This window comes from Erinaceus europaeus, chromosome 1 (genome assembly GCF_950295315.1).
Source record: "Erinaceus europaeus chromosome 1, mEriEur2.1, whole genome shotgun sequence".
Classification (NCBI taxonomy): domain Eukaryota; kingdom Metazoa; phylum Chordata; class Mammalia; order Eulipotyphla; family Erinaceidae; genus Erinaceus; species Erinaceus europaeus.
In genome coordinates, this window is record NC_080162.1 from 136,729,196 (window position 1) to 136,741,627 (window position 12,432).

At 37.8% G+C, this 12,432-nt stretch overlaps 1 protein-coding gene across 2 annotated transcripts in view; it reads left to right on the plus strand.

Annotated features, from left to right (window-relative positions):
- Positions 1-12,432, plus strand: part of ANGPT1 (angiopoietin 1) — a 273,027-nt gene that overhangs the window by 151,020 nt on the left and 109,575 nt on the right. For both annotated transcript variants that reach the window (XM_007537018.3, XM_007537019.3), the window contains exon 2: positions 2,269-2,424. In XM_007537018.3, coding sequence (XP_007537080.1) covers positions 2,269-2,424 — 156 coding nt within the window. The remainder of the gene's footprint in view (positions 1-2,268; positions 2,425-12,432) is intronic.

A 12,432-nucleotide genomic window follows, 5' to 3' on the forward strand; every position in this document is an offset into this window, starting at 1 on the left:
ATTCTCGTTTGATGAGTCAGCTTCACCCCAAGACTTACGTGTTTTGTGGTGGAAAATGGGGCTATCAGTAGTGTTAAGCTTACTGTTACCCATTTATGAAACAGAAAAGGAAAAGTTTGATCGTAAACTAGTTGGACAAGGGGCCAGGTGGTGGCTCAACTGGTTGAGTGCATATGTTACAGGAACCAGATTCAAGGCCCAAGCCCCTACCTACAGGGCCAAAGGTTTGCAAATGGTAAAGCAGCTTTGCAGGTTTCTCTCTATCTCTCTCTCACTCACTCCCCTATGGATTTCTGGCTGTCTTTATCCAATAAATAAATAAATAAATAAATAAATAAATAAATAAATAAATTAGTTGGACACAGTTCCATACCTAAGTCTCAATGACTTAGTAAATAGTACCTTTCCAATCTTAAATATGTTACTGTAAGTAAAAGCACAGCATTCTAATTTGTAGTGCCCCAACATGTACCCATTCCTGAAGCTAAGATTTGGCCACATTACAAATGCAATTTATTGTGAAGAGGGAGAAGATAATTTACCAAAGGAAAGTTGAGGAGTTTTGTCACAAAAAGGGGAGCATAGGATGTAGAATTCAAAAAGCAGTTATGTGAATCTATGACCTACACTTCTTTCTCTAACCTTTGATTGTTGTTTAATGAAATGCATCCAGTTTAGTTGGAGTAAAGTTAGATTTAACCCAGAGACCCTAGATTTTGTTAAAATAATCTTCGGATATTTATTCTGTTAGTTTTTAAAAAATATATTTTTATAGGTTGAATTACCCACATGCAAAATATTTTGTATTTTTGTAGGTTGAATCACAAACATACATATGTCTAATTTCAGAATAAGGGCAAAGGAAATTTACTTTTTATTAACATAAAATTCAGAATATAATCATATTGGAATTGTACTGATTGGTTCAGTTGCACTTCAAAATATTTCCTTTTCTTCAGCTGAAAGGAGATTCACAATTGATAAATACAAATAAGCAAATGACTGTTAAAAATTGAACTGCCAAAGTTTCACAATGGGGAATTTAACTTGAGACTATATTTATTACATGATAACAATGTTACTATGGATTATAAAACACTGAATGTATTATGGTTCAGTCCATCAGTAAAAATCACGTAGCTGTTAATGATTTGGAACCTGACTTATAAAGCAGGACTTGGAAGAGTTGTCAAGTGGTTAAGAGTATTGGTATGAAAGTTAAAGACTTGAGAACTCAAATCCAAGTCTGGATACTTTTGTGGTGTGTGGCCTTGGATCTGATTTCTCTGGGATGCAATTTCTCCATATGTGTAATTGGGTAATAAAATGTAGTCACCATCCAGTGATGGGGGGAGAAGTACACCAACCAGGAGGTGCAGACTTTTGTGTTTTTCAAACAGTGCACATACTCACTTTTATCCTCCCAGGTGCCTCTCAGGATGCTTGTAAGTCATTTAAAATTCCTCTTGGCTTCTATTACACAATCTATTTTACAACCACACTATTCCTAAGATGACACCATAAAGGACTAAACTTTACCCAAGTTGACTTTATGGGCGGTAAATTCAATGCCTATGTTTAGCTTTCAAGAGAGCAAGTCAACTTCCAGGCTCTGCAGCTCATTTCATGCACTTCTGGCTGTTAGAAGTCCGCTTTTGGGCTATCTCCCTTTTTCCTCTCTGTCCTGTTCTTCTACCCAGCAGTCTTTGATTTACCATGAATGAAATGAAAATAAGAAGCTGATTTTTTTCTCAGAAGTGAGTGGACAATAGGATGTAATTGAAAAACTAGGGGTCCGAGATTCTGATTTACATGATCATACCAACATTCTTCTAGGTGGGTGATATGTGGTTCAGTTTACACTTTCCTCAGAGGGAAGTAAAAAGAACAGTGAAACCATCTATGAATGCAGCCTAAATTTCACCTTTACTGTGAGGTTAAGTGAGATAGTTTTGAAGACATAAAGTACTTGTAGAAAAGTGCCAGTTTTCACTGTGAACATATATACTAATATATATGCATATACCTAATATACTTCTATATGCTGGTATGTATCAGTATATTAGGAGGCTTTCTTTTTTACTTTTTTTTTTTGTAACTAGATTCCTGTGTGCTTTGCTCCTATTTCCCCAGCTCCCAGAGATGCAGAAGATTTTTGCCAGATGGATGATTTGCCAGCTGTGTCTTGTTTTGTCATTGTAAATATTACATGCACCACTAAGAGTCTTTGCTTATAATGTAGTATATTTTGTTCTTTATCTCTTACAGATTGAGAATTACATTGTGGAAAATATGAAGTCAGAGATGGCCCAAATACAGCAGAATGCAGTTCAGAACCACACGGCCACCATGCTTGAGATAGGAACGAGTCTCCTTTCTCAGACTGCAGAGCAGACCAGAAAACTCACAGATGTTGAGACCCAGGTACAGCCCATATGACAGACTCAGTCAACTCTTAACCAGGAGTGATTTTTTTTTTCTAATAGCTTATTCCATAAACACAGAACACTTTCTGACAAAGGGACTGGGGAAATAAACATTTTTGTTTATTGGTAATAAAAACAATGACTGCCTGACATACTAAGCATGTTTCTTTTGATTTAATGAGAATGGGAATTTTTTTTTTTTTTTACTTTGTGTTTGCAGAAACAGGGCTGGCAAAGTATTTAATCAGTATCTAAATTCAAATAAACACTGCAGCTACCAACTGTGATATGATATGTGTCAAAGTAAATAACCACATGGGTTAAACTGTTGTTTTTGATGTATATTCTTGGCCTGTCCTGTGTAGTCTCTGGTAGTACTTTAGCTGTAATGGCACCTGCAGTGGCTTCAAGCATTCTGTGGACGGCAAGGAAATTTCCAAGTGGACTGATCAAGGAGGTATAGAATTATTTTCTTTTGAATCCAGTGTGCTTTTACAATTAGAAGTCAAATAAGAGACTAGGTGTTGGTGAACCTAGTTGAGAAGACAGTAATCCTACCACTCTAACCAAGGACCCAGGTTCAAGCCCACTGTCCCACTGTAGGAAGGAAACTTCACGAGTGGTGAAGCAGTACTGCAGGACTGTCTATCCATCCGTCTATCCTTCTATCTATACCCCTACCTATCTATCCCCCTATCTACCTAACCCCCTATCTATCTATCTATCTATCTATCTATCTATCTATCTATCTATCTATCTATTTATCTATCTAATCTATCATCTATTATCTTTCTCTCTCCCATCCAAGTACTAACCAGACCCAACCCTGCTTAGCCTCTGAGATCAGATGAGATGAGGCATGTTCAGGGTGGTATGGCCATAGACAATCTTTCCCTCTCTATTCTCTCCTCTCAATTTCTCTGTCTCTATCCAGTAAATAAATAAATAAACAAATAAATAATTTTAAGTTTAAAAAACAAACAAAAAGAAACCAACTAAAATTCTTCCTGGGGTTTGGGCAGTAGCACAGTGGGTTAAGTGCACATTGCTCAAAGCGCAAGGACCGGCCTAAGGATCCCAGTTCGAACCCCCAGCTTCCCATCTGCCAGGGTGGTCACTTCACAAATGGTAAAGCAGGTCTGCAGGTGTCTATCTTTCTCTCCCCATCTTTGTTTCCCCTTCTCTCTCCTATCCAACAACAACAACAACAGTAATGACAACAACAATAAGAAGAATAACAACAATGATAAAGAACAAAGGCAACAAAAGGAAAAAAATAGTCTCTGGGAGCGGTGGATTTGTGGTGCAGGCATTGATTTCCAGCAATAACCCTGGAAACAACAACAAAAAAAACCCTTTCTTATAGACTTATATACATATGCACATATAATTCAATATTTCCTTTACTTTGGACAGTACATATTTATGTAAAATAATATGTCTTTGTGTCAAATCAATAAAACATTATTTTAGTTATCACTGTCTATCATAATTTAAGGCAAATATAATTTATGATGACTGAAACACAGAAATGATTACTTCTTGAAATATGAAAATGATTACTATGATTATAAGTCAGTTTCCTATAGAATAATTATATCTCAAGGCAGTTGATTCTTGAAATCAAAGTTAAAAGTACAGGGACTGGCAAGATAGATCAACTAGGAGTGTTCACAACATGCTATCTATGGCCATGACCAAAGCTCAGACCCTAAAAATGTCATTTAAGAGTGCTAAAGCACTAAAGGAAAGCTTTCTCTCTCTTGGTCTCTCTTTCTATGTTTTTTTTTTCTTCTATCTAAAAAAAAAATCTGACCTAGAGTGGTGAAACCCTAACACACAGAAAAATTGGTAGCAACCCAAAATCTGAATTATGGGAAATGAGTTTGAACAAGAGAAGCAAAATATATTCCCCCAATAAATGTGGGGTTTTAGTTCTTAAAAAAGAGGCTTTTCAAAATTTGCTTTTGACAATATGATCTTCTGTATTGAAAGTATTTGTATTTAAGTACACTTGTCTCATTTACTTTTCATTAAATATGGATATTTAAGGCGCCCCAGCAGTAGAGCTGTGGGTTAAGCACACATGGTATGAAATGCAAGGACCAGTGCAAGGAACCCAGTTCAAGCCCCCGGCTCCCCACTTGCAGGGAGATAGCTTCACAAGCAGTGAAGCAGGTCTGCAGGTGTCTATCTTTCTCTCCCCCTCTCTGTCTTCTCCTCCTCTCTTGACTTCTCTCTGTCCCCAACAACAACAACAATAACAACAAAATGAAAAAAATGGTTCCTAGGAGCAGTGGATTCGTAGTGCAGGCACTGAGCCCCAGTAATAACCCTGGAGGCAAAAAAGGGGGGGCATTTATACTATATATAAACATCTTAATTTTAAACAATCTTCCAGCAAGTTATTGTTTCATGCAGAATCATTTTACTTTCAGAAGCTGCACCTACATAACAAAAAATAACTAAGGAAAGAAATTAAGGACCCAGACAGTACAGCTGATTTGTCATATATAGAACTCAGATGTAAACCTTGTCCCACTATACTAAAGGAGGTTTTGTTGTTGTGTTGTGGTATGGTCTCTCTCTCTCTCTCTTTCTGAATTTTTCTTTTTTTTAATTTCTCTTTTCACTGCGGGATTAATATTTTACAGTCAACAGTAAATACAATAGTTTATAATACATAACATTTCCCAGTTTTCCACATAACAATACAACCTCCACTGGGTCTTCTGCCATCATGTTCCAGGACCTGATCCCTCCCCACAAACCCACCCCAGAGTCTCTTACTTTGGTACAATACACCAAATCCAGTTCAGGCTCTACTTTATTTTTTCCTTTCTGATCTTGTGTTTCAATTTCTGCCTGTGAGTGAGAGCATCATATATGTATCCTTCTATTTCTAAATTATTTCACTTAACATGATTTCTTTAAGCTCCATCCAAGATGGGATGAAAATGGTGAAATCACAGTTTTTAATACTTGAGTAATATTTCACTGTGTGTGTATATACCACAACTCTCTCAGATACTCATCTTTTGTTGGACAGCTGGGTTGCTTTCAGGTTTTGGCTATTACAAATTGTGTTGCTATGAATATATATCTTTTGGGATGGATGTGTTTTGTTTCTTATGATATATCCTAAGGAAAGGAATTTCAGGCTCATAGTGTAGGTACATTTTTAGTCTTCTGAGAGTTCTCCAGACTGCTCTCCACAGGGGTTGGGCAAATTGCATTCCCACCAGAAGTACAGGAGTGTTTCTTTGTCCCCACAACCTGTCCAGCATTTGTTGCTGTTCTTTTCTGATGTATGACATTTTCTTGGGAAAATGTGATATCTCATTGTTGTCTTTATTTGCATTTATCTGACAATCAATGGCTTGGAGCATTTTTTTCATGTTTCTTGGCCTTTTGGATCTCTCCTGTATTTCATATTCGGTCTATGTCCTCTCCCCATTTTTGAATATGGTCATTTGTTTTCTTGTTGTTGAATTTGGTGAGCTCCTTATATATTTGGTTATTAGCCTCTTGTCTAACATATGGCATGTGAAGATCTTCTACCATTCTATGAGGGGTCTCTTTGGGTATTGGTTTCTTTTGCTGTGCAGAAGCTTTATAATTTGTTATTATTTAGTTTATTCTTGCCTTCATCTTCTTTGTAATTGGATAAGTTTCATTGAAGATGTCTTTAAAATTTATGCAGAAAATAGTTCTGCCAATATTCTCCTCTAAGTATCTGATAGTTTCTAGTCTAAAATTCAAGTCCTTGATCCACTTGAAATTTACTTTTATGTTTGGTGCAATAAAGTGGTTTAGTTTCATTCTTCTGTATGTTTCAACCCATTTTTTCCAACACCATTTGTTGGAAAGACTCCCATTCCCTCATTTCATTTAATAGTCTCAGCACCTTTGTCAATGATTAGATGTCCATAGGTGTGGGGCTTACTTCTGTGCTCTCAATTCTATTCCACTGGTCATTATGTCTGTTCAAGTTCTAGTACCAAGCAGTTTTGATGACAGTGATCCTATAGTACATTTTGAGATCTGGGAGTGTGATGCCTCCAGTTTTGTTATTTCTTCTCAAGACTGTTTTGGCAATTCTAGTTCTTTTCTGGTTCCAGATCAACATTTATAGCATTTGTTCTGTTCTCCTAAAAATGTAGTTGGAATCTTGATGGGGGTTGCATTAAATTTGTATATGGCTCTGGGTAGTATATTCATTTTGAAAATGTTAATTCTTCCAACCCATTAACATGGAATATCTTTCCACTTCTTTGTGTCTTTTTCAATTTCCTTGAGTAGTGACTCATAATTTTCAGTGTACAAGTCTTTCATTTCTTTGGTTAGACTTATTCTAGATATTTTATTGTTTTTTTTGTTGTTGTTACTGTTGTAAAAGGAATTGATTTCTGGATTTAATCTTCTTCTAATTAATATTTGCATAAAGGAATGCCATTGACTTTTGAATGTTAATTTGGTAGCCCGACAGCTTACTATATTGCCTGATAAAATCCAAAAGCTTCCTGCTGATTCTTTAAGTTTTTTTATGTATACTATCATATCATCTACAAACAGGAAGATCTGTATCCCTTGAATTCCTTGCTCCTGCCTGATTGCTATGGCACGGACTTCCAACACTGTGTTGAATAGTAATGGTGATAGTGGGCATCCCCATCTGTCTAGTACCTGATCTGAGGAGAAATGTTTCCAGTTTTTCACCATTGAGTATGATGTTGGCTATAGTTTTGCTATATATGGAATACACTACATCTATTCCCATTTTTTGTAGCATTTTGATCATAAAATGATGTTGTATTTTGTTAAAGGCTCTCTCTGCATCTATTGATATGACCATGTGGTTTTTGGTCTTGGCATTTATTGATGTGGTGGATCACTAAGTTGTGTTCAGCTATTTCAGTTTTCAGCTCTTTAATTACCTCGATATAGTGTTTTCCTTCAGAGTTTCATTTGTTTCCTCATTTCTGATGACTTTACTTTCAAAATCTTTCCTTACTACTGTGACTAATTCTTTCATTGGTGTTTGGATGTTGACCTCATTCTTCTGTGCTTCTGCCTTTGGGAGGCTTTTATCTGGGATTCTGTCCTGGTTCATTTCTCTAATATTTTTTCTTTGTTTAACCATTTTATATAGTGTGTTATGAGATCCTTTTCTCAGTACTTTTCAATCTACTGATCACTCTTGCCTGAATTGACTTGTTTCTAAGTAAGGTAATTAACGAATTCACAGTTGTGGAATTCATAATTGTTTCAATGTTATCTCAATCCCTAAATTGAAGCACACTGGCTGTTAAAGCCTCTTTTGTTTTTTTCCTTCCCTATAGGCTATGGGTGCCTGAGGGCTTTTTAACTATAAGTAGGCTTTTTAGCTTAATCACTCATGCCTGACCAAGATGTAAATCAGGGTGGGAGAGAGATAACACAGTAGTTATGTACAGAGATTCCCATGTCCTGAGGATCCCCAGGCTCAATTCAGCTTCCAGTAGCCAGATCCAGGCTGACAGCATTGTGAGTTTCCAAATAAATCCCATTTCTGCTCTGTGGGTTCTGGGGCAGTTATTTTCCATGTCTTCCAATTCATCAGGAGAACAATGTGGAAAGGCTCTCACTATAGAGCCCCACCTCTAACCCACTAGGGTCTATATTTTCTCCAGAGTTTCCTGGACAGTTCTCACCCCCCTCTCCTAACCCATGTCAGCACGGGGCCTTCTGGCTGCTGCTCCATCCTCCTAGGGGGCAGTAGTAATGGAGACTCAAAGTTGCATTTGGTGAGCCTGAGTGGAGTCCTCCCCTCAGCGGGCTTTTTTTTTTTTTTTTTTTTGGTAAAACAGACTGGAGGTGGTGCTACCATCTGAAAACTGCCAGACTGTTACCAGTTGCTTAGGAGTAGATACAGCCTTTAGCTGTATCTCTGTCTACAAGCCACATGTATTTGAATTCACCTTGATTTGGTGGGTTCCAAAAGTAGTTCCAGTCCTGTGTTGCTTTGATCCCAAGTAATTTCCTTTAATATTCCTGATTGATCAGGCAGAGGAGAGTAGTGGAGAGAAATGTAGCTGTTGCTACTCTCTCTTTCTGAATTTCTTTTTTTTTTAAATTATTTATTTATTTATTTTCCCTTTTGTTGCCCTTGTTGTCTTTTTACTGTTGTTGTAGTTATTATTGTTGTTATTGATGTTGTTGTTGTTAGATAGGACAGAGAGAAATGGAGAGAAGAGGGGAAGACAGAGAGGAGGAGAGAAAGATAGACACCTGCAGACCTGCTTCACCACCTGTGAAGCAACTCCTCTGCAGGTGGGGAGCTGGGGACTCGAACCAGGATCCTCATGCCAGTCCTTGTGTTTGCATCACGTGCGCTTAACCTGCTGCGCTACCGCCCGACTCCCTCTTTCTGAATTTCTGTCTGAAATCTGTCCTTCTCTCTGCGAAGACCATCCTGGAGAGATAAAGCCCCAGTGATGACAGAAAATAAAAGGAATAATTTTCAGTCCATTTTGTTTGTTTGCTTTTTTTTTTTTTTAACATAGGTGTTGGTCATGCAAGCAAACTGATTTTTTAGAGTCCTGTTCAAGTTTTCTTATGTGAGTACAAATAAAGCATGATGGTGAAAATTTTAAAAAATTCAAAATTCATTGTTAAAACATAAACTGAGACATAGGATAAGTTTTATTAGAAAATACTTGGAGGATGGGGAAAAGAGCGCACTTGGTAGGGTGCATGCCTTGTTCCCATAATTTGTGATTTTTCTTCCTCTCTCTGTGTCTCTGTATGTCTGAAAATTCTCTCTCTCTCTCTCTCTCTCTCAAAACATGAAAACCTGAGAACTATTGAAAACAAAGCAAGGGAATACTTTGATTGGCCAAAGTTAAATGATTGTCTTATTTGGAAAAGCCTACTTGGATTTTTATAATTGGCTTTTCTTAAGTTTTATTTTTCTTGATTACATTGACTCCAATAGGTTATTTTATGTATATCAACTAACAAAACATTATAGAGTTGAATGGCTTTCTTATTTAATTATTTTGACAATGTAAATTAAAAAACTAAAATGAAAACTTATTTCTTTCATATGTTGTTTGTTTCAATAGCATCACCAGCTATAGAAGCTGGTTCTATTTAAGAATAGCAGTGACATTATATGGATAAAGCATATTATATCACTATAATGTATGAATTATTTTGTTAAAGTGATTTTTTTTTATTTTTCAGATTTTACTTATTTTATTTTAATGAAAGAAAAAGATATGTACAGTATAGCTCAGTTCTGGTTAATGGTCATTCTAGGACCTTGGAGCTTTAAGTATAAAAGCTTTTGCACAACCTTTTTGCTGTCCCTCCAGGACCCTCATATACTTTGCTCTTTTATAATAAGCATTTATTGGGAGCTGTGGCACACCAGGTTAGCAAAGACATTATCATGTGAAAGAAGCAGGGTTCCAGTCCCTGTTCCCCATCTGCAGGGAGGATGATTCACGAGTGGTGAAGTATGTCTGCCAGTGTCTGTCTCTTTCCCCTTTTCTTTTTTTTTTCTTCTTTTCTTTTCATTTCTTTCTTTTTCTTCCTTCCTTCCTTCCTTCCTTCCTTCCTTCCTTTCTTTCTTTCTTTCTTTCTTTCTTTTTGCTTCCAAGGTTATTGTTGGGGTTCGGTGCCTGCTCTACAAATTCACTGCTCCTGGAGGCTATCCTTTCTCTTTTGTTTATCGTTTTTGTTATTATTATCGTTGTTATCACTGTCATTGTTGTTGGATAGGACAGAGAGAAATTTAGAGAGGAGGGGAAGACAGAATGGGGGAGAGAAAGATACCTGCAGACCTGCTTCAGTGCTTGTGAAGTGACTCCACTGTGGTGGGGAGCCAGGGCTCAAACCAGGATCCTTACTCCAGTACTTGCTCTTTGTGCCAGGTGTGCTTAACCCGCTGCGCTACTGCCTGGCCCACCCCCTCTCTCCCCCTTTCTACCTTTCTCTTTCTCCCTCAATTTTTCTCTGTCATATCCAATAGAATACAAGGGGGAAAAGTGGCCTCTGTGAGTGAGCAGTGGATTCTAAGAAAACTGATTATCCTGTGCTAGTCAAGTAGCTCCCAGGATTTTGCTACTATATGCATTCTACTTTGAGCATTGGAAAGTGCTACCTTACCTAAACCTAACTTTGGGCTTTCAATAATTTAAGGAATTCATGCCAAAGGTTTTCCAATATAGTTCATACTCACTAGCTTTCACTTGGTAATACCCTTATTGCTTAAAGGTAAGACCCTTATTGCTTTCTAGTTTTCTGTTGATCTTCTGGACTTAAACTTAATAAGAAGTAGAAGAGTGCTGATTTCACTGGAATGACATTTTAAAATGTCATTTTTTCCCTCAATATGAACCATGATCAGAAAAGCAATAGATACTAAACATACTATATAACCTTAAACATTCTAACCAGGTTGGTTAGAATGAGGAAGCAATAACATTCATTTTTCTTGTTCCTTCATCCTTAGTCTAGCTTGCAATATATATATTTTTCTTATTTCTGTTATCTGTTTATACTAGTCCCTGTTTTCTACAAGTTCTTTTTTTCCCTTCTTCTTTTTTTTTTCTTCTTCCAATTCTTTGTTCCATGTGCATAGTATGGAACAATTACATTTCAGGCAGTAAATAGGTCTAAGTTGAGGACAATACAGAAATTAGATGAGACAAAAGTAATTTGAACTTAACAGAATACAGAATGTTTTCTATAAATGAAAAGATGGTGATGCTGGTACCACCAAGTACCCATTGTTCCATATGTCAGCATATCACCTCATGTAATCTAGGGCCAACTCTGTTTTTGTCACTCATTGACTGCATACTTATAAAGAAGGTCCTGGGGCCAGGTGGTGGCATTTGGTTGAGCATACATGGTGCAATGCCCAAGGGCCTGAGTTCGAGCCCCTGGTTCCCATCTGCAGGGGAAAAGTTTCACAAGTGGTGAAGGAGGGCTGAGGGTGTCTTTCTGCCTCCCTCTCTGGTGCCACCCCTCCCCCCCACTTCCCTCTCAATTTCTGGTTGTCTCTATCCAATAAATAAATAAATAAAAATTAAAAGACTCTATTAAAAAGAATAAAGAAGTCCCTAGACACTGAACCTAAGTCTCCTTCAATCATTTACATGGGGAGAAACATCTGTGAAATTGAATGTAATCAAATTCAAAATAATAAATTCTGAGTATTTCCTTGATGCCAGATGGTTTAATAACTGCTATATAGAATACAACAATAGTTATCACAGTCCTTAGCCCTAGTGAGTTTGAGTTAATATGCCAATTCATTAAAAAAGAAAAAAAAAAACTTTGAACTCTTTCCTCATTGCCACAGAAATGAACTTTTTCATACTCATGGCCTCAGCTGTGGTGCTTTAAAATCTATCACTGTGTTGGTGCAGAGACCACAGTTCTCAGTGGCCACTTCTAGCCAATGACTCAGTGTAGTAGTGATATTTAAACCTGCTCCTGAGAATTTTTAGGTTTTTGCTGATGTATGGTTTTGTCTAAGGGCTTTCCATCAGCCTTGTTGAATTTTCTCACATCTGCCCTGCTAGCTCACATGTCCACTTAAGCTTCCTTCTTGCTTCTTTTTTTTTCTTCCTTTTAGAAAGCTGCATCCATGTCAGAAAGCGCTGCTAGCTCCATCTGATTTTTTCCCTAATATACTCTCACAAACATTCCTCTCCTCTCCCCCGTCCCCTCCCCTCCCCTTTCCTCCTCTCCTCTCCTCTCCTCTCCTCTCCTTTCCCCTCCCCTCCTCTCCCCTTCTCTCCCCTCTCCTCCTCTCCCCTTCTCTCCCCTCCTCTCCCCTCCTCTCCTCTCCTCTCCTCTCCTCTCCCCTCCCCTCCCCTCCCCTCCGTTCCTCTCCTCTTCTCTCCCCTCCTCTCCTCTCCCCTTCCCTCCTCTCCTCTCCCCTCCTCTCATCTCCCCTTCCCTCCTCTCCTCTCCCCTTCTCTCCTCTCCTCTCCTCTCCTGTCCTGTC